The sequence below is a fragment of the Anser cygnoides genome, chromosome 1, assembly GCF_040182565.1.
Source record: "Anser cygnoides isolate HZ-2024a breed goose chromosome 1, Taihu_goose_T2T_genome, whole genome shotgun sequence".
Lineage (NCBI taxonomy): Eukaryota > Metazoa > Chordata > Aves > Anseriformes > Anatidae > Anser > Anser cygnoides.
In genome coordinates this window covers 150,032,501-150,054,546 of record NC_089873.1, presented here as the reverse complement: position 1 = coordinate 150,054,546, position 22,046 = coordinate 150,032,501, and the positions used below count along the sequence as shown (strand labels likewise).

General features: G+C 40.3%; 1 protein-coding gene and 1 long non-coding RNA gene across 8 annotated transcripts in view; both read right to left on the bottom strand.

Moving 5' to 3' along the window:
* Positions 1–875: 875 nt before the first annotated feature.
* On the bottom strand, positions 876–8,323 carry LOC136788046 (uncharacterized). The gene is made up of 3 exons (XR_010827055.1): positions 7,520–8,323; positions 1,104–1,470; positions 876–993 (listed from the first exon to the last, which is right to left on the bottom strand). It is a non-coding gene; the product is annotated as an uncharacterized lncRNA (long non-coding RNA).
* Positions 8,324–9,127: 804 nt separating this feature from the next.
* Positions 9,128–22,046, bottom strand: part of ARHGEF7 (Rho guanine nucleotide exchange factor 7) — a 120,629-nt gene continuing 107,710 nt past the window's right edge. For 6 of the 7 annotated variants that reach the window (XM_066985651.1, XM_048080779.2, XM_066985660.1 and 3 more), the window contains 3 exons: positions 15,553–15,652; positions 14,848–14,902; positions 9,128–12,280 (listed from right to left, as the gene is read on the bottom strand). In XM_066985651.1, coding sequence (XP_066841752.1) covers positions 12,158–12,280; positions 14,848–14,902; positions 15,553–15,652 — 278 coding nt within the window. In that variant the 3' untranslated portion in view covers positions 9,128–12,157. Of the gene's footprint in view, positions 12,281–14,847; positions 14,903–15,552; positions 15,653–20,148 lie in introns of those variants that run through there. The other variant, XM_066985667.1, reaches the window with a different exon arrangement.

Sequence of the window (22,046 nt, the reverse complement as noted above, 5' to 3'; positions counted from 1 at the left end):
GGCGTGGACACGCAGGAACCACGTCCCGAGTAGTGTGTGCTGTTAGGAGTCATTTCTGCTTGCTGATATCCCACATCAGCAGTACCCTGCTCATCACCACTGTGGTAAGCACTGCACAAGTCCTGTATCATCACTCCAGGGGGAAAAGTGATGCTCCACAATGAAATGCCAATGAAAATGACATTTTCAATAACATATAAAATGGCAATAAAAATGGCATCTCTTACACACATACAGTTGCCTTCTACCCCATTAAACAACTGTGTCTGATGCGGCCCAGATCTGTCATATTACTTGCAGGTGTTTCAAGAGTGATGAGCAATTATCTGTTTCATTCCAAGTCTTCGTACACTGTTTCTACTTCACTTTCCTGAGGTACCAGGAACCACAAAATCACTTGGCCAGCTCATCTGCTTTCCATACTCCCTCCCAACCTGAACAATTTTTGAACCTCCTGTGAACTTCAACCACGTTTGACAAAGGTTCTTGAATTCCGAATAAGCTAATGCTGGTTAGACCTGAAGAGCTCCTTGACTAAGGATCCTCCTTAAGTCAAGCCAAATACAAATGCCACCTCGCTATGACTGATCATAGACCTCTTCTAAATACTTCAACAGTTGAGGCAACAGGCAGAACAGCCTCACACCAGCATGTTTTTGCCTAGAAAGCCGGTAATAGCTCACGGAGAAGTTTAATATATCATGATGTGCACAGTCACCACCTGTAAAATGGGTGTATGTGCAGAGTAAACTTCTTCACTGCTTTCTAACCCTACCTGGAAAGCTTCCCTGTGGACAGCTTGATGTCCTTATTTGAACACTAAAAGAGTGTTTAGCCTCCGTGTCATTGCCTGATTTAGAAGACCACCCCACATACCTGACTGGAAGAAAGCAAGCTGTAAGGAAACACACTAAAATTAAATGCTTCTTCATGGTGGGCACTCTGCTGGCTTTCTCTCAGCAACACTAAGAACACAAGTTTCTGGAAAGCCACCTGGAAACAAAGGGGAAAAAGCAGAGGAGGGATCTAAGGCACATACGCAAGAGAGAAAACCAGAGCATTCGGCAGCAGCTTTTCCAGCTGCTCAGGACCTGCTTCCCCACCTTCTTGCCTCAGTGCTGGGTCAGGTCATACAGTGTTCTGGGTGGCGTCGTAGTCGCTGCCAGACGTGGGAGGCATAACTCAGAGGAGAAACAGTGGAGAACACTGGAACGAGGAGCTCGGTGCTCCGTGGACAAAACCCCACTCCAAAATTTCCAAGCTCAGTTGTATCGTGCCTGTGGGTCGTGCAGTATTTTTAGCCCTGTTCACCCCTTTGCCTCAAACCTCTTCCAGTAGCCAAGGCTTTGAGCAGCTCTAAGCTCCTCCTCATCCGTCGCTTCCCAGGCAAGTTTTCACACTCGTGCTCTTCGCAGTGTACACAGCACATAGGACGTGCTGCTGCGCTGAAGGATCATGCCAGTACTTTGCCTATCAAGTTAAAGAGAAAAGTGCATTATTACTGCATTTGTCTCACCACAAAGCTCAGTTCTGTGCTGTAGCTCCCGGTTTCTTTCACCATTTCTCCCCACAGTGCACTTTTGCATGAGGCCACCTAGCTTACCTGCGTGCAAACCAGCTGATGGTTTCTTTTGATCTGGAGTTGAACACAAAGGACGACCATTGCTACACTGTGGTTCAACTGGCATGTTGAACCTGCCTTTGATTTTTTTGGATTGCCGAGAAGAATCCTTCAGGCACATGCTCAGACTAGCATCTTGGGTCAAGCCTGCCTGTGCAGATGAATGGCCTTGCACACCCGTACAACTATTTAGGTAGAAATGACTTTTCCTCCTGCCCTACAGCAGTGCTTCTTATGTTACACAGATGCTTCTGAGCATCCTCAGCCGTGCAGAAGGCTTAACTGTTCACCGTAAGTATCCCATGGCGGATGCTGATAAAATGTGACACTCTTAATGAGCAGGAAGCCGTTTGGGATAGCTGGAGAATGTCATGCTTTTCCTTTCGATCGAATGCTTCCCCAGTAGCCGCTTCTTGCATTGAAGTGTTATTTCAATTTGCTTCCTAATAAAAGCCAGTTAATCTGAATTGTTTTAAAGGTGCTTCTGAAAGAATTCCAATAGACCACAAACTGACAAAAGCGAAAATAACCAGAATACAAATTTTTATGCTGAGACTCTCCGTTGTATTCAAAATAACAGGCAGACACCAGGAAGATAAACCATTTCAGGGGACCATTTCAGACTGAATTTCCACTATATTTTCTACAACGGTGTTGTGTGCTTCTGATGTCCTTACAGGACAGCTTTCCTGTTTCACAATGCAGCAAGCAAATTATGCAGCATTGATTTGTGCAGCTATCCATAGCAGACACTCGAGTATGCTGTACTCATAAATTTGATCATTTATAAATGTGTTTTACAGCCCAAAAACAAGGCATGGCAATATTTCTATACATCGAGCCCTAAAAATCAAAGTTCTCCATTTACCCAGAAATCAAATCTGTTAAATGAGAACAAGCTGAGATTCTTGAATCCATTTCTTTGTTACTCTCGCAAAATAACAACATATAGATCTGCTTATTATATAGCCACCTGTCTTTTTCTCCTTTTGCACAAGAAACATTACATTCAGTACCTAGACGTGTTGTCTATGCACACATGGCCAGATACTTAAAACTGAAGAGCGTTCATCACTTGCAGCATCTGTAGGCAAAGCTCGCCGCCAACCCTCCCTGCTTTTCAGCAGGCATGGTGCGAGGTGGGACATGTTCTTTGTGTCCCAGCTGCCTCTGTGCAGCTGTATCGCAGAAGCAAGACTCTTGCACAAAGTTTGACAGACTAAAGGAGAGTGAGATGCAACAGCCCATGTCAGAGACCTCTTTTTTGGATAACGCCCATTACGTTTCCATTCCTCTAGCCCCCTCCGCACGGAGGAGGTCCCTCACCAACACCACCACGGGGTGGGAGTTGGGGAATCCTTTACACTAACACGGATTGCCGCTTTTGCTTGCAATTCGCATTGCATCATTGCTGGATGCCTCTCCGATGTTATGGCTAAACTCTGTACGACCCTTCGGCAGATGGCATGGATGGACAGAGCCCTTCACAGGCCCGCTGATGCAGCTGGAAGCTGTGTTGTCAGCCTCCAGCTGCAAAGGGTGGTTGCACCATAGCTATTTCATAACACACTGTGATACAATCCCTCACCCGGCTGGACAGTTTCAGTGCAGAAGCTGCCAAGGCTTTTAATCTTCTGGCCTTAGAGTCAAGTCAGATAAACCGAGGGGATCGGACCTCAAAGATTAAGAAAAACAAAACAAAACAAAACATATTCCCTTGCTATTCCAAGCACACAAGAACATTTCAGCCCTGGGAATAGAAGTTCCTGAATAAATTACCAAATTGCCTTGTTCAAACAAACCCAGGAAACAGCATCGGAAGAAATGATCAGAAAACAAGGCTACATAGTGAGGATTAACAATAAAATTCAAATCTCACTTGCTTTCTGTAACCAGGAAAAGTATGTTCAGGGGGTCACTTATAGCACACCCATGCTCAGCTGAGGGACAGGGCTCTTTACAAATAGAAATCATAAAATGAATCCTTTAAGGAGCTTGAGGACAGTTAGATGTGAAAATATCACCTATCAGTAATAGCAGTAAATACCTGGTTTTGCTTCCAGCAAATAGTTTAAGGTCACTAAGCCTAAGGGCTGTACTGAAGGGATGGAGGTAACAGACCACCAGGCTGACCAACTGGTTCATTTAGGGGGGAAGAGCCTTGCTCAGAACCAGTTCTGCTGTTAATTACGTAACGGACAAGAAGCACGTGTGCTCTCATAACAAAATCCATCCATCACTGAAGCCAAGAAACTGCATGCAGGAGGACTGAGATAGCACAGGGCCCTGAAAAGCTTTATTCATAGTTTGTAAAAGAGGATAACGTCTCTCCGTTGACAGACAGGAGATCAGCACCATGACTACGCTGGCCGTGTGTCCAGCAGGACCCCTGGAAACAAACAAGGCAGGGAAGGCACTGGGCAGGAGCTGAGCCCCTCAGCAGCAAGCCCAGCACATCTCACTGGGATCTGAAGCAGAGGGGTCACAGCATTCAGGATGTGAATCTGGACAGGAAGCACATGAGCACGTCCTACCACGCATCCCAGGTGTCAGGATGCCTTCAGCAGTGGGAGATATCCTGACTGCACGGGCAGGCTTCTTATAAGTGACAACTGATTGTGCAGGAGAAAGGTTTTGGTTTGTCAGATACCAAACCTAGAGCCATCTCAGTGAGCTCTGGGGACTGCATTGGACTAAAGCAATGTAATTCCCAATTAGCTAAAGGGATATGAAGGGATCGTAATTCCCATTCAGCACGAAGGATACAAAGGGAGAAAAGAAAAATCCTTTGACAGAAATCCTTATAAGATATAGACAAGGAATTGGAAATAAGGAATGGGAGGTTGCCACTCCCTTTTCAAAATTTGAAACATCTTGGCACTCTGGAAAACCTAAAGGATATGCCTTTTTATTCATAATGACTGCAAAGCAAAGCTTGTTTTAGGTTGTAGCCCTACTAGTTCATTTCTCCTCACTAATATTACTCTAGCTGTATTACTGGAGAACAATATTGAAACTTAGGATCGTAGAATCACAGAATGGTTTGGGTTGGAAGGGACCTTAAAGCCCACCCAGTTCCAACCCCCTGCCATGGGCAGGGACACCTCCCACCGGACCAGGTTGCTCAAGGCCCCATCTAACCTGGCCTTGAACACCTCCAGGGATGGGGCAGCCACAGCTTCTCTGGGCAGCCTGTACCAGGGCCTCACCGTCCCCACAGTGAAGAATTTCTTTAAAGCCATTCCCCTTTGTCCCTATCACTGCGCTCCCCAACAGAGTCCCTCCCCAGCTTTCCTGTAGGCCCCCTTTAGGCACTGGCAGGCCGCTGTCAGGTCTCCCCGGAGCCTTCTCTTCTTCAGGCTGACCAACCCCAACTCCCTCAGCCTGTCCTCATAGGAGAGGCTTCCTAGCAGAGCCAAAGTAGTGCAGTGTCTTCAAGTCCCAGGAGAAATACCACTTAACAAAGTAGATGGCAGGAGCAGGACACAGTGGATGGAGCAGGCATTGCAACAGAGTTCCTGTGGGCACTGATGAGACCTGTGCTCTAGCAGAGGATGTTCCTCAGTTCCTCTGCCTGCTTTAGAATAAGGCCTGAGATTAAATGAGCTAGTGGTCACAGACAAATCCCTTGCTTAGTTTTCCCACTCAGTGAAACCTGATCTCACGTTAATTCCACACCGCATTGTGTTGAGAGGACCCTTGTGATACTGAATGTGCGGATGCTGTGATAAATCACATGTGCCGTGGGGAAGTGATAAAGAACATACAAATCCCGTAGTCACGGCTAGGTCATGCTACAGGAACACCTTCAGGCCCTGTGACTGATAATTTTTGTCCAACAGGACAAAACGTTAATAGACTATATTTTCTGGGGCTTAAAAAGCAGCTCCAAAATATTAAAAAGGCTAATTCCAGTCAGCTGCAAAAGCATACAGGACAATATTAACAATTTCAGGGAAACTGTGAGTGGATTCTGAGAAAGCAAAAGCTAACACAGTCCCCTGCTGGGAAAACACTGTTAAAACATGCTATTTCTCTATTGCTCATCTCCTGTCTATAACGAAAACAGAGCTGTCATAGTCTGATTGACAGGCAAGAGATATCTAACAAAAACTGAGCAATATGTTAGCTTAAAAACAGAAGTTTGGGGAATCTCTCCAGGCCTATGTAAACATCATAACCTGGGTGCCACGGATGGCACATCCAGTTCCTGGCATTGGTGTGTAGCCAATAGGTGAAAGATTTCTTGCTGTACTAGCCTCCACTACCTTTTAGATGTCAGCCTAAACCCATCCTCGTGGTCAGACTCACCCCTTACACACACAGGGATGTGCGCAGGGACTTACCTGCCCAGCCTTGTTAGCACTGCTGCGTGAACTGGAAAGCCAGCAGACCCACCCGCCTGTGTATGCGGCCAGGCAGGTGGGGGACACGTCCAATTCACAGCCGCTCAAGGCTGTTACTGGGGTAAAACACCCATGTAAGCTCTGCCACGCATAGGGACATCCCATGGATGTTCAAGAGAGGAAGGGGAAGAAATCAGAACGAACATTGAGGAGCTAATGTGACCATCTGGGCCATCTTTGGACTGCCAAGATTTTCACTGTTTGAATAGGAACAAAATTTTAATTGTTCACAGTAATTCAACGGTAGCTCTCATTTTCTTCTAACACAATAATTAGATTTGGGCTCGCAGGCAGCCACTTGAATTAATGAAAAGCTCAGAAGGCTGACTTGGTTCCAAGTCCAGGCGCAGCTCCCCTTCCAAGACGATACTTGGTTCACACCAAGCAAAGAGAAAGCTTAAGCAGAGAGCACACGAGGTGAAATACAGCAAGCCTGCAGCCCTTTTCCAGACTGTGAAGCACACTTTACAGAGCAAATTCATCTCAAACTTCATCTCAGCATTTCTCCAAAGTGCAGACTCTGCAATCCTGTGATCCTTCAGCATCAGCAGCGTGTACATCCAGATACACACACATTTCACCCGCATCTCTCCTGATGATTTTAGCCCTCTCTCTCCCATAATTAATAGTTGTTTCATGATTCCTCCTTTCCCATTCCTTGCCCTATTAGAGTAAGCAAGAGTCCAAACAAACAGGTAACACCAGGTTCTGCATCTAAATTTCTAAGTCTACTAGGTGTAGCAGATCCAACAGAATATAAACTATTGGACAAGCAGCAGCAACTCAGAGGTGAATAACCTTAAGCAGTGGCTGCAGTCATTTGTAGTGAAGAGCAACCCAAGATCTTTTTAGACTTTCCTCAAAAATCCATCAGTGAATGAACAGAAAGAGCTCTTTGTGATGTGCTGGCAGCAGGATATCTTTAATCTGCCGCATCTTTAATCTGCTGCTTCCACCAGTCTGCAATACTGCGATCTTCAGGTCCACATTCAGCACTGCCTGATGGAAGAACGGCCAGCGCCTTTCCCTTCTGAGTTTCAAAGCACTTCAAAGCTCTCCCCAACACCATTAACAGCTCTGATCTATCAACCCTGCCCCCCCAAATGCTGAAGACTTTCCACTGACCACATATTCCTCTGGCTGTCAAAGCATACCACACCCTTGGAAAACATTCCCAGTGCTTTTGGGCAGGCAAGTGACAACTACTTGGCAATAATTACAAAATAGACTGTAGTTGATGTTTACTAAAAGTATTTTTTACCATTTCCTTATACACCTAGGAAATACACATGAATTCCACCTGTTGGAACACAGCTTACACTGTGATTTGGAGGGAAACCCTGTAGGTGATTGAAAAAACAAGGGGCGGGTAAGGGGCGAGCAAGGAACAGGAAGCCAATAAACTGACAGGATGAGATGAGGGAGAAAAGGTTTTCTGTTCCCAATAGGCTGGCATCATCTCACATATCTGTCATAGCGAGCATCTACCTACCTAAGCTGCTGGCAGTCTCAGTGTATTATATATGGGAGCTGAAGAGCGCAGCAGTAATGAGAAGTGTGTGGAAACAGGCCTGCAAACACGCAGATCAGAGGAGGAAGGGGAGGAGTTGCTCCAGTGTCAGACTGATCGCTTGTCAGGCCGCGCAGACCACCGTGGTGGAGCAGGCTGTCCCCCTGCAGCCCCTGGAAGGCCACATCATAGCAGATCTCCACACCGCAGCCCGAGGAGGACCTCACATTGAAGCAGGAGGACTGCCCTGAAGGAGGCTGCGGCCCATGGAGGGCCCAGGCAGCAGCAGGCCCCTGCACGCCCTGCAGGCCATGGAAGAACCCACGCTGGAGCAGGGAAAAGCACAAGGAGGAAGGAGCCAGAGGAACTGTAATGGGCTGACCACAAGCCCCACTCCCCACCCACCCTGTGCCTCTTGGAGAGGGTAGGGGATAAGGCAGAAGAGTCAGGCATGCAGTGAAGTTGACCCTGGGAAGACAGGGGAGGTTGGGGAAAGGTGTTTAGTTTTTGTCTTTGGTCCCTCACCACCCACCTCTAGTTTCAGTGGGCAATAAATTGTTTTTCCCCAAGTTAAGTGTTTTGCCCATGACGGTAACTGGTAAGTGATATTCCCGTCTTTATCTCAATCCACAAGCTTTTCCATCTTATTCTTCCCCCCCACTCCTTCCATTAACAAAGAGTGGATGGGATGGGTGGGGATCTGACAACCAGCCAAAGTCAACCCACCACAATAAGACATCCAAAAAGAAGAAAACACACAATATGAAAAGTAAAGGAGGATTTCAAACTGGGGGGGGGGGGGGGGGGGGGGGGGGGGAATAAAAAATCTTTACAATGAAGAACCAAGAGAAGAGTTGGAAGAATTTCTTCTGACTAAAGCTATACAGTGCTACACATCAAGTCCTCTTTTTTTTTGTTTTGTTTTTTTTTTTTTTAAGTATACCTACTTGATAAACTGAGCCGGAATGGATGTTTTATTTCAATCTAAGCTCAGTTATCAACCCCCTCAAGTGTCTTGTCAAAAGACTGATACCACCTTTTCAAGCAAACGGCTCCCTACGCTTTCCATTACCCATCCCATCATCCTGCACGAAGCAATAAAGGTGATGTTCCCACCATCATAGCAGCCCCACCTATTTCACGTGGCACCAACCAAGTAGCGTCCCTATGATGTACGCTTACCAGCAATTTCTCATCTATTTTGATCGATTGTGCGATGTAGACAAGTATTTTACTTTATTTATGCGGTAATTTGATTTTCTAGCATTTCTTACTTTTCTCCCTTTCATCAGCTACTGTCTTTGATCTCCTGGATCTTACATTGCCCTAGGTCAGGTTGCCAAAGAAAGAGAAAATTCCTAGGTGCAAGACAGTTAAAATCCTATTTTGCATCCCTCTAAACAACCCTTGATTTGTTTCATAGGCATCAATCTGTTATTACAAAAGACCACAAAAAGGCCCTATCAAGATAGTATTCCAGCTATTAAATAGCAGAGGTCATTTATATGAAAAGAAAAAAAAAGAAATCAACAAGTATTCCTTCTTAATCTCAAAACCCACATATTACATGAAATGTAACACTTCATTAGGTAGGGGAAAAATCATGGTTTAATTACAATAATGTAGCATAAACACTTTAGTAGTCGATATCAGGATATTGTGATGTCTAAACTAAACTTGACTTCTCCACAGATACTGTAAACAGACACCCTAAATTCCCTAAATGATCAGCATTAAGAAAAATTTATACAAAGGCAGTCAGTTGTTTAATATTTAAGATGACATGGTGAGACAAACACGCACACATCAATAAGTACAGAGAAATGTTATGCTACATTTTGAACAGTTTAGAACTGAAAGTGCTTCACATCTACAGGATAAGAAATGGCTTCATCTCCTCATCCCTAAATGATGAGAGCAAAGAAATAACCCTTTAATAGGTTAAATAAACAGTGCCCCATTTATCCATGCTTATATAAAGTTTCCAACAATTCCGAAGGTCCATGGTGAAATTTACACTCTATATACAGTATAACAAATTGTAAAAGAAAAAAGTTCAGATATTCCTTGGTTCCCAAAAGCCTGAATCTTGTTCTCTGCACTAGAGCTAAGGACAAGAGCTACATATAATGTTTGATTTTTTTCCTTTTTTTTTTTTTGTAAAAAAAATTATCATCCAAATCCACCTTGAATAAAATCAGTCCCTAAGTCCTGGTCATATTTAACAACTGCTTGATCCCAGTGTTTAAGGCATGTTCATTAGATATCAGTATAGGGGTACTGTCAGAAATGATTATAATCACAGGTACTAAGTGTCAGCAAATTTACACAGCAATGCTACTCTTTACAATATAATGTAAAACAAAGCCATGTTATGATGGAAGTTGTTCCTGAGTTAAAATTTGCTAAATACTGCTAAGATTCATGTTTTTCTTTTATACTTCTTCCTCTGGAATGTCCTTTTACATATGCTCAATTGACAGGTAAAATGCACTCTAAGAATAGCCTTAGTGTCAGGAAGTAGAAGTGTTAGAGAAACTTTAATTATATTGGCATTGTCAATTCTAAATTTAGCCAATGTGCCATGAATTTGCACAGCTTAGTATCACTTAGCTTTTAGCAAGAGCATTTTTTAAAAATATGAAGATTTACAGATGTCAGTCAACATTCTTGTGCAACTGCAAACAAAAGGAAAAGATTTTGGTATCAAGAATTGTCATAAACTTAAAGTTCTGTGAGTGTATGTAGCTAGATACTGTAGACATTCTTAAGTTTTCTTACCCAGTCTGCTCCTTTAGAATTAAAGGAAGACATTTTTAAATTGTAGGAACACAAATTAAAATACCTACAAATATATTCAGCTTTTAAAATCAGACAATTAGTTGTCTATTCAGATTAAGTACCTATTCTCACAGAACTGTTTCTCAAGTCTGTAATGTAATCATTTATGTTCTTTCCTATTAAAAAAAGCTATCCACATTTCTCAGCTAAGAACAGCTTTAAAAATATTCTTCATTAGATTCAAATGTGCACAATTCTTACCACCCTAATCATTCTTGCACCAACTCATTAAAGTTTATATAAACATTTGCTTAGTTCCAAACATTATATTCAAAAAGAGTTAAAGGACACTAGGAAACCAAGAAGGGCAAAAGGCGTGACCTGGGTCTGTTGCTATACCTACACTTCTGACTGTCAAGTGAAGAAAAACCCCTCAGAAAATTGCACCACCTATAGTTTGATCCGAAGTTTGATGAAATCAAGGGACTCTTACAAATGAGCTTGAATGGGCTTAGTGTTTCAAGTGCTCCAACCGAAGCTCAGCATTTGCAGTAACGTAGCATCTCCTATTTTAAATACAGGAAAGGATTGCAGTAACTGAACCTTTCAGACTAGGGAATAAAAGGTTTCAATCACGTTCATGATACGTGTTTTTCAAATTTGCCAGCAATGCAAATTATGAATTACAGCATGATGAAAAAATTCTAATTTCCAGATTTGTTTCCATTTAAATCCTAGTAGTACAGAAACCAGCAGTATGCTGAGAAAACAGGATGGGAAAGGAATGACTCTGCTTCCACAGTCTCGGAATTCCAAACAAAGTCTTACATAGTGGTATAAAAACAAAGCTCTGAATGAATTTGGCCTAGCTCATGCATCGTACGCAAAAAAAAAAGAGGTTAGCTAGAATTTAATTGTTGTGACCATAAAAAATAAATAGCAACAATTTATTCACAAAATTCTGGATTAGATTGATTTTTTTGCTTTAACAAACTGCATGATCCATTAAATTATCAGCCAGCTGTATGTTTAAGCACAACAATAGAAAATGTAGTACATAAACACCTAAAAATCACAGTCATAAAAAGCAGGCAAGTACATCAGTCTTCTGGTGGCCAAAGCACAACAGATTAGTCTGCCAAATAAGTGTACATGAATGTAAGTCACGGGCATTAGTACTGTTAAAAATTGTTTCTACTGTCAAACAATTTTCTGTATTTTAATACTGTTTTTAAACAATTGTAAACTGTTTTAAGATGTATGTGCAGACATAAATAACAGTAAAGGATTTAAATACACTGGTCAATAGGAAAAACAACTTTCAAAATTTGCATGTGTGATGAGCGGGTAATTTGGAGCAAATCCATAATTATCCACAGAGAACTCTGACCCTCCTCAGGTAAGACAGTACTGCCATTATTTCTAACACTTGTGAGCATTGTAAGAACAAGAGAAAAAAAAAACATATCAGCCCTGATATACCAACCACATATGCATTCAAAATTACAGATATTTACAAGAAAAATATATATTTAATTAAAAAGCCACTGAAAAACATGGACTTTTAGTCAGGTGCTGCACCTTCTGCAAAATGAGGTAATTTAGATGCAAACAAATTAAGTTTAGTAGAGTTCAGGATCCAGAGTCTCCACACTTAAAGTACAGATTGCTTCAGTAAATGGCTTGGCTGTTTCTATATGTTCAGAGCAAGAAATCACTAGATCCAGTTAAATCCTGTTTTGTAGTGCTCTTGATGCAACACTGACTAATGTCAGAAGGCTTCCCAGCTCAGTTTTACAACTGGTCTTTCAATAGAAAGAAAAAAAAAGAAAAAAATGGTTATAAATTGGTTTCATCCCAAGATGGATCGTTCATGTTCTTTAGTACTTTTCTAACAAGCTTCTCCAAGTCCTTGCGAGCTCTTTGTTCTTCTTCTAATGATTTCTTCATCTTTTTGTTATCCTGTTTAACAGAGACAAAACTATTAGTTTGGGTTTTTGATTGTTTTGTTTTAAAAAGAGATCTTTTCTGACCAGGCATATACTTTCAATTACAAATTCTGAAGGCTCTTCTCAGTAAGCCTGTTATTAGCTCTTCAAAAGGAAAGCCTTTTATTAAAATTTTACAAGTTACACAGTTACTTCAAACAATCAAACAAAAAACACCAAATGGAGACTGAGCTATTTCGTATTTTTACTTAGGGGTCCTTCCAAATGCTACTGCTAGTAACAGATGGCCAATAATCTTGAATTCTTCTGCTCAAAGCTGATCAATGAACAGTAGAGTATCTGCTGTTAATGGAGAAGGGAAACGGAGCAGAAATAGTAGAGTAAGTATCCCTTTAAGAGCCTCCTGGGATTATAACTACTTCCACAATCTTAGAAAAGCATCTGAAAAGGTCATGGAAATTAACTTGCTTCATCAGGAAAGCAAATAGTTTGAAAGGAGCATCTCGAAAACCATTGTGTTCTCTGAGAAGTGTTTTGTAACTAAGCTTTACACCAGACAATCTAAGAGGAGTCTGAATTGCAAGAAGCACCAGCACTGTGCATTGAGTCAGATCTCAGTGTTTTACAACATCAGATAATATTGAAATACCACGAACAACAGGACTGTAAGGATGCTACTGACCCAACCACAGAAATGCTTACATTCCTTAATGCGCTGGAGGACAAGGTGATGCTGGCAACAGTGGGGAAGCAACCAGAAGATGAGACAAGGCTCCCAAGACAAAGAGTCTAGGGGTGTTTAACACAAACAGGTCTGCAATCCAGGGGTCCCACTGGACTCCCATCAGCTGTCAATTTACCGAAATTTCTAAAAACAGAATGGGACTCCTCAACTCCGTTCTCTCCTCAAGAGAAACTCAGAAATTTCAGTCTTTTCTTGTAGGTACAGACAATATCCTTTTCACGTATTTATTGCCAATTCAGGACTGTACTGTTGAAGTGCTGAACAACAGTGATGAGTAACTGATGGTAGCTGCTACAGGAGGGATCTCACTTTGTGGCCAACTCTTACCAACAGCCAGTCTGGGATTTACACCAGCTAGTGCACCATGTACTCCCAGACAGCTTTTATCCATGAACTCCTGGGTCATCTGGGACCTTCCCAGCTCAGAGATTATTTTTGCCACTTCTCCAGAGAAACAAAAAAGCAGTAGGCCAATAAATGCTTCTAAGATTCCCAATATACAAGAAAATGAAGTCAGGCTGTAAAAGGTCTTGGCTTTGGAAGATGCCAGATTATGAAAAGTGTATTTGGAGAGGCTCAAGGGAAGTGAGCTGTTGTCTGAACTTCAAGAGAAGGTGATGTTTTGTTTAGAGTCACAAAGAGATCTGCAGGGCCTCAGTGAGGCAGCGCTTTTACCCTTTGTACAGAAGCAGCCATCCCACAGAAGAATTAGTGGGTTATTATTGCTGCCTGTATTAAGTGAATTGTGTTTCTAAAAATACTGCCAAAATCACATCAAACCTAGGATATATATGTTTCAGCATACACTGAAAAGAGCAAAAAAATAAGTATTCATCAAGTATAAGTATACATCAACAATACTATTTCAACGAATAGGCACGACATCCTTAAAAATACTGGGCATAGTTATAGATGGGTTATAGATGGGCAAAGAATTCAGATTCATGTTTACAGCCCCAAAACTGAAGCAATTTGAGTAAAAATGCATTTTACTTTAACATGGGTGATTTTATGAGTCAAAGACGACTTTGAGCAATAGGTCAGTTAAGGTCAGTTGGTAAATTCACACATTGGAGAATGAGGATAATTCAGCTATTTTGCCTACACATTAAACAACGAATATGTAGCACAAATATGGTTTAAACAGGCTCTGTCCTGTCAAGAAAAAAACATTAAAACAACTCATTTGGATATTTAAAACATGCTTAAAACATCAGCTGGAACTACCATACCAGCAAGTCAGTGTGATCTAGTGCAGTTTCCGATGACAAAAACAAGCACCCTAAGCTAGGGTTAGCCCTTGTTAAAAAGAGCACATGATAGGCAGCGAAAAGAACTCCATCTCCAGAAAGGAGATGCTTTAGGAACTGATTTGCAGGAGGTGTTCAGGTTACTGGAAGACTATAAATAAAGGCCTAAGTAAATCCAGACTTTTATACTACTACAATCATCCATTCCAAGAATGCTATTTCACAGTCTCTATACACTTATTTTGCTGGTGGTACACCAGAATTGGATTTATTTAATACTTTAAATGTTTCAAAACTTGTAATATCCAAAAATAAATGAAACAGAGCTTAGTAAGTCCCCTCAGAGACAGTGTACTTCATACTTTTCTCACAGGTTGATGCTCCAACCTTTTGATGACAACCACAAAAGAAGGTATTTTTGTCAAATTGCTATGTTTTACTTTTAAAAGCGAATCTCGGAGTTTCTATCTAGTCCAAAATGCAAGCTAATTCTTGTCGAACTGAATCAATTTTCAAGCAGTTTTTGTTTTTATAACATGCCATCTTTCCATTCTCCATGTTGCTCTAAGGTAGCAAGTTACCAACCTGTCTTAACTCCTGAACTTCATCCTTTAATGCATATACTGTGTCCACAAGGCTTCTAAAATGGAAAAAAGATCATCTGTTACAATGGTTTTCAGGAAAATATCTAAATTTAAACAACTGTTAAATGAAAAGCATTAAAAAAATACAGTTCAGAGCTAATTTCAAATTTGCATTAAAAATTATCTCTTATCCTGATTTATATTCATTAATCCTTCCTGGCAGCAAGGAAGCAGCAAGGATGTGCTGCCAGCTTCTGTGACAGGATACAGCTCTCAAACACATACGGACCTATACTGGTTCCTATATTATTGCTTTCTGTAACAGAATCATTTTTCATGTCTGACATACACCTTAACAAAAGAAAACAATTACACCACACACAAACTAAAAAGACAACACTAATTTAATAGCGAAATCCTACAATAATTTAGTGCTATAGGGCTACTTACAAGTGAAAAATATTTACAGGTGCAGCGTACCACTTCTTGGCACAGAAGAAATAAACTGAGTACCACACACAGAAGCCAGGCAACAAGGATTTAAATGAAGGCCAACTGCACTTAAAAGGACTGGCAGCACACTCCAGACAACTCTGCCCTTTACTGCTAATGTACCATACACATACTGTTACAAAAGGAGATGGAAGGAGGAAGGAAAGTGCAAAGTTTACTGTTTTAATCCATCATTCATTAAATGTTCTCTTACTTCTCTTCTATAACAGTCTGACCATTACTTTTAGTTTCTTCTACAATAATTTTTTCTTCTTCTGGAAGCAGGACTTGAGGAGCTGATTCTTTGCGGGAACCTGTTGTAAAAATAAATTACAAAATGAGAAACTTGCAGACAGTGTCAGGGAAATTTTAAAGGTTATTATTTCATTCATTGCATGATACACCTGCATGACCAAGGTACATCACTTTCAATTTCTCCCCTTCCCTCTACATACACAGATTACTGACACCTTTTTCTACATTTGAATCCACAGCCTTATAACAAAAATAAGTATTGTCTGAGATTTCTATCCTGGTGATGACAACTTCTGTGTTATTGATAGGGATGCTACACAGTTCAATATACAGTGCACTGGTCAACTATCAGTAAAATCTATACAAATCTACCATAGCTGAGTCAGAGAAAGATAGATGCATCCAAGAAGTAGCAATTTAAGCCTCAAGGACAGATTCTGATCTCACACAATAAAAATCCAAGACATAATGCCACCCTAAACCAATTATTCTATCAGTAAGGAGCAGAATAGTGATATAAAATGATACAGCAACACAAGAAAAAAGTTAAAAACCCTTTCCCCAGAACACCATAAACACTACAATTGTGTGTCTGCATAGACATACACATACGCTTTAAGACTGTCTTCTTGTCCTATAATAAATGAAATACATAGTTCGTATTTAAAATGTTAATAATGCACTTAATGGTTTAACAACAAAAACTCAGAACATTCTAACATCTTCAGAACATTTTCTACAATTACAATTTTTTGACATCAAGCTAATTCACGCAAATTCTAGTAGTGTAGCTCTAAATAGAAAATCTGCTGCTCAGAGATGCTCATCCATTCATACATACATAAAGCATGCATTCTAGAAACATTACTTAGTTAGGCTGCAATAAATTACAAGCATTTTTAAGAGGGCTGTAAATTGCTACCTAAGCATTTGTTCAGAATTCAAATACAGCAGATAAGGCGTTAAAATTCCTGTATATTTTAACCAAGATATGAGTATTAACAAGCAAGGTATGCCTGCCTACTAATGTGCTCTGATGAGTTTTCACTAACAAGGAATGCCTTTATTCTAGCACAGTTTGAACAAGTCGATAGGTACTACAGGATTACATGTGTCAGGAGATAGCCTCTGCCAAACAGTTGTTTGTGGTAAGTGTTTCTTTTACAATTTGTAATAATAAATATATAAAACATTTATATATATGTATATATATATATTATGCATATATAAAAAGTCTAAACACATAGAAAGTTAAGGAAATCGAGTTCATTGAAAAATCCTAACTTCCTTAACACCTGCAGTCTTGAGTTCTGAACAACAAGCTTGTAGGGAACACAGTTTCACAGGACTTGTTAAGCTCATTTAACTGTTTTAGCAATGGCAAACATCCTTTAACAAAGAAAAGTTTCCTTAAGGTAACAGCAAAGATCAAACATATCAGTACATGACAGTCAAATTTTGTGGAATAAAGATAACTGCATATTTGAGAACAGAATCTCGTCCTTGAAAGCCTTAAGTTCTTGATCTTGCCAAGTGAACAAATCCTTTCCAAATAAATAAACCTCCCCCTCATTTTGCTGGGAAAGAGCAACCTACAAAACAAGCTCAGCAAATGGCAAAACAAGCTCAGCAAATGGGGCTCATGGACATTTCCTTGTTTGCACTATCAATCTTTAGTTGTAAAAAAAAAGTTGCCTTCTGTTTATTTCAGTTAATTGGTTACTGCTTGGCTTTATTTGCCCAAGATGTAACACAGCATTGAGCTAAATGGTATTTTAGGAAGTTAGTTGGTACCGGCTGCTACCAGATCACTAAATTTCAGGTCTCTGTACCAGTTTTGACCGCTTCAGCCTAGGGTGTGCTGAGGGAGACTCCATCCAAAGAGAGAGAAGTGCCATGTGTTTCTCACCCATGACAACGCATTTTATTTATCTCTGTACAGAGACGCATCCAATTGTCTTTGCCTGGTCAGAGTAACATGGGTCCTTGCCAAACGCAGAAATAGCATGGAGAAGACAGCTTTAAAAAAACATAGTATGTCCTAACTGTAAAGTTATTATATACACACCCATGCTGAACAGATGTCTACACTAGCATATCCTGATGCATGTGCAGCATAGCACAGTAAACACTTAATACTATTGAGACACAGCATATACAGCTTCATAAAAACAAAACGTTCACCAACATTATACACACAAGGAGAACACCACACAGAACACACACACACTTACATGATGTAAACTGAAGTGAACATTGACCTTTCTGTGCCACAGAATATCAACTACTGTGGAATTCAGGACATTGCACATCCTACCTTCACTGCCTTCACTGCTCTGGCACAAATGGAAAGTTTCTTTTTAAACCTTACAAGCAGTTGCTAACTATTAAAGGTTTACATATCCTGCAACAAAGGAGGATCCTGTCATCAAATGAGTACATGCACAGTAATTTCACTACTTTTTTGTTTCATTTGTTTTGTTTAAAGATGCATTTTCTAGTAAACACACATCTAGAATGAACTTCAAGAGGAGTGTCACCTCATGACTACCACTCAGCAATATTGCCGAAACTACACCCATTGCCTCCCCCAGTTTCTCTGTGACTATATTCCGTGTGACCATCTCTCTCCAAAAAGGTTTACAAGCTACAGCTTCAGGATGTGAAGTTCAAGAAGTTGTTGCAAGTTACATAATCCAAGGTGCCTCCTCAAGATGTATTCCACACTTTCACAAAATAACGCAGAAGACTCCAGAGCTGCTTCAGGTTGCAATACCCACCCTTTGTCAATCTTAAATTCGCAAGTTTTGTGCTGAATTGTATTAACTATTTGACTTGTACTGAAACTGGGTAGTGTCACTACAAGTCAAAGAGGCAAAAAGAGAACATTCAAGCTGACCTCCAAAAACTCTGCCCCTAAAACACCTCAAGACATAACAACCAAAAGTACTACTATAAAAATAATGATGGAGGGGAAAGAAGAAAAAAAAACCAACCATCGCAAGTCCCAACACAGGTTTGGTTTGGTTTTACTTCTTGGGGGAAGCTGTTGGGGGAAGGAAATGAGAAAGGATTTGGAGCTTAAAAATCGAGGAAGTCGCCATAACTTTCCAATGGGGAAACTCATAAATCTGGGGTCCTGGAAGACTTGAGATACCCCCATTAGGAGACTGTTGCATAATAAAGACAAAGGCAAAACTTGGAACCATTATGGACATGGTTCAACTAAGTTTCTGTCAATTAAATACCATCAACCAAGTAAAGGTATCTATTCAGTATTAATATTTCGCAGCCCTCGAGTGGAGAACAAAGAATCACAATGCTTTTTACCAACATTAAATTGGAGGCCAGGCTTGCTAAACCTATAGAATAACACAAATAACAGAGCCCACCTGGCACCGTAGCCCACTAGGGCTAGAGACCTGAGCAACACCCACTGTGTAACCTGGTACAAGGGACCTACAGAGCAGGCCTGTCAGTAGCAGGCCGCTGCTTTTAGTTTTCAGTGTCTGCTCCCCTTCTCAGCCTCATGAGCCACACTAGCAAGCAAGCAGTTCTGAGCATATCTGGAAAACAGGAAAGCTGAAATCTGTTTGGATATTAATGCGTCTGAAAGTCTTCATATCGGAAATTCAGATCATCTTCATCTGAAACCAGTAAAACATCACACACATTGGAAGCCTGGAAGCTTTGCACAGACCTTAGTGTAGCAGGCAGGAGGGAAGGAAAAGAAGGGGGATGAAATTCAGACACCTTTTCACTTGAACTAAGTATCAAATCTTTGCCTACGTTCAGGGAACTTGTCTGTCTAGGAACCAGTTAAGCCAACAATAAAATGGAGGTGGGTATCTGCTTCACCTACTTGAAACTGCTAACTTCAGGGCCTCGTTTAAAAGTGGGCTCTCCTCACAGTCAGACAAGAACTGAGCTCCTTCCTCCAGCTGGCCGTTTTGAGAAGGCTCAACCAAGGTACTTTCAGTGATATTCTCTGAAAGTTTGCCTTCTTCCTGCAACTGTGAGGTTCCTAATTTAAGCTACTGAAATTAGACCCATAGGGATAGTGGTTAACTTTACAAAAACACAAATGGCATAGTTTCAGGCCATTAGAAATGTTTCTTGTGCACAACGAAGGCACAGTAAATGTAAAAAAGGAGAAACGGTACTTGTAACTATATAGCCCTTTTCCTACCAACTTTAATAGGCTCTCTTCATAAGCTAGGAAGCTCTTCAAAATTATTTCCTTGAGTTTCAAAGGCAGAAGTCTGACTTGCCACTGAAAAACAAATATGTGCAATACAAATTGTTTTTTTAGATAGATTAGCCACTGTTATATACAAAAGATATGTCATTTTCCTGCGGAAGCAAGTGATGAAAAAAATAAGCATTACTTATTTAAAATACTCAGTTCTTTGTTGTATTAGTTAGAGTCAAGATGCTAAAGTGGATGAGCAGACCTTCCAAGTTAACCTCTTTCTCAGTGACTCTTGATCAAGTCCTAGTGTGAAGAATTCTAAAAATGGTGCTCCCAAACTCTGTGTATGTTGAGATTGAAGTATTGAAAAAAAGAAATCCTTCATGCTATAGATCTGTCAAAAGTCAAACGGGAGCCCTTTAATATCTTGTGCAGATAACAAGAAAATAGAAACCAAACATCAGGCCAAACTTAAGCACACTGTATAAAAAACACCATTTTTTGCAAACTCTTGGGAGTAGCAAAAAAAAGGTTTGGCATGAAGCTTATTTATTTATTTTTCACTAGTAGTGGTACACAAATAGGAAGGAACCCCACATGACTCAGATGACAGACCTAGGCAGTTTACAGCAAAATGTTTTGATGATTAAAATGAGAATAGACTGAAACAAACATACAATTCCGTGTGCAAACCTGAGTCATTTAAGAACAGAATGAAGAGTTTGAAAGACAGGTACATCATCTGAAGTGGCAGATCATCCCTCAAGATTTCCTACATTTCACTAAGCAATAAAAAAAGCAACCAGAGGGCTGTAGGACAAAAACTAGAGTTGCTGAAGTCACAGCAAAAAAATATTACAATATTTAACAGAACTAGATTATATTTTTTGTTCCATTACAGATATTTTAGTATATATATTAGGTTGTTTTTTTATTTTAAATCACTCAAATATAAATATCTTAAGCAGGAACACAAGAAGACTTGCTTTAAAGAGAAAAATGTTGCGATATTAAATCATGAAAATGTGTAAGGTTCTAGAAATAAGTATCAAACTTTACCTGTGGTAACAGGACCTGCAGTAGTATATTTTAAATTGTTCAAAAAGTTCAACTGTGCTTTTATTGGAAATACACCAATTCAAAAAAAAAATCAACTGGGGGGAGGGGAGGAGGCAACAAAAACAAACATTTTAACTTTTCAGAAATTTTGCCACTTCACTCATTTTTGCCTTTTCATTTAAAAATAAAGAGGCTACATACTTCCTGTTACACGGAATTTCCTGCAGTTGTCAATTACATTAAAACAAAGATTATACACTTATGTCAAAAAAGCTTTTTCACTTCAGCATTTGATTTCTCTAAGGAGAGGGGAGGGAGAGAAAGGAAGCACGGGGAGAATAGGAGCAATATGTTAAGTTACAAGTTATGCTGTCCTTTCCCCCTGTGTAAGAATTAAATATTAAAGTCACAGTCTAGCAAATGCAAAATTTATTTCAACTGTACATAACAGATGTCCTTTTTTATATAAAACAAAACACTTAATTGATATATGCAACCACAAACAATATGCATACTGTACAGTACAATGCAACATTCAGATATACATCCATTTTGTATTTCCAAAAGGCAGTCACCTACTGAAGATGGCTTCTCCCATTCACAAATGAAGTGCACCATATATATTTTCTTCTATGCTGTACGTCACTATGTACACATTACTGTGTTTTGGCAGGATTATGCAAAACACTCAATTCATATTGGTTGGCTTCAATTTATGGCAAATGCTAATTTATGGGAACACTGTTTAAGCCGTGTGAGGAGGGGCTGACAATGGCTTGAACCTACCTTCTAACTCAGATTCTCCACCCTTCCAGTATATCAGTAACTGTACACATATATTTTACAGAATTGCATAAACAGAAGGTACTATTATTACCATGACTAAAGTTCCACAAAAATAGAAACACTGAACCTTTGGACTGAATACCACCATTTCCACATTGCATTTTTTTAAGCATGGTATAGTAATACGCCCGATTGGTTCACAATAGCGAGTGGCCTGTAACACTGAGGACACTGAATGATTTAAATGCGTAATAATGTTAATATGAAAGAGCATAATTATGATCCAAGTTAATGACTTAAATGCTACAATAATTAATGGTGGTAAACTGTCAAAGCTTTGGTGCATAGAAAGTCAAAATCTTCGGATCTCGACAACAAAACATTGTGTGATAAGGAAATTCAAGTGCAGCAACTGT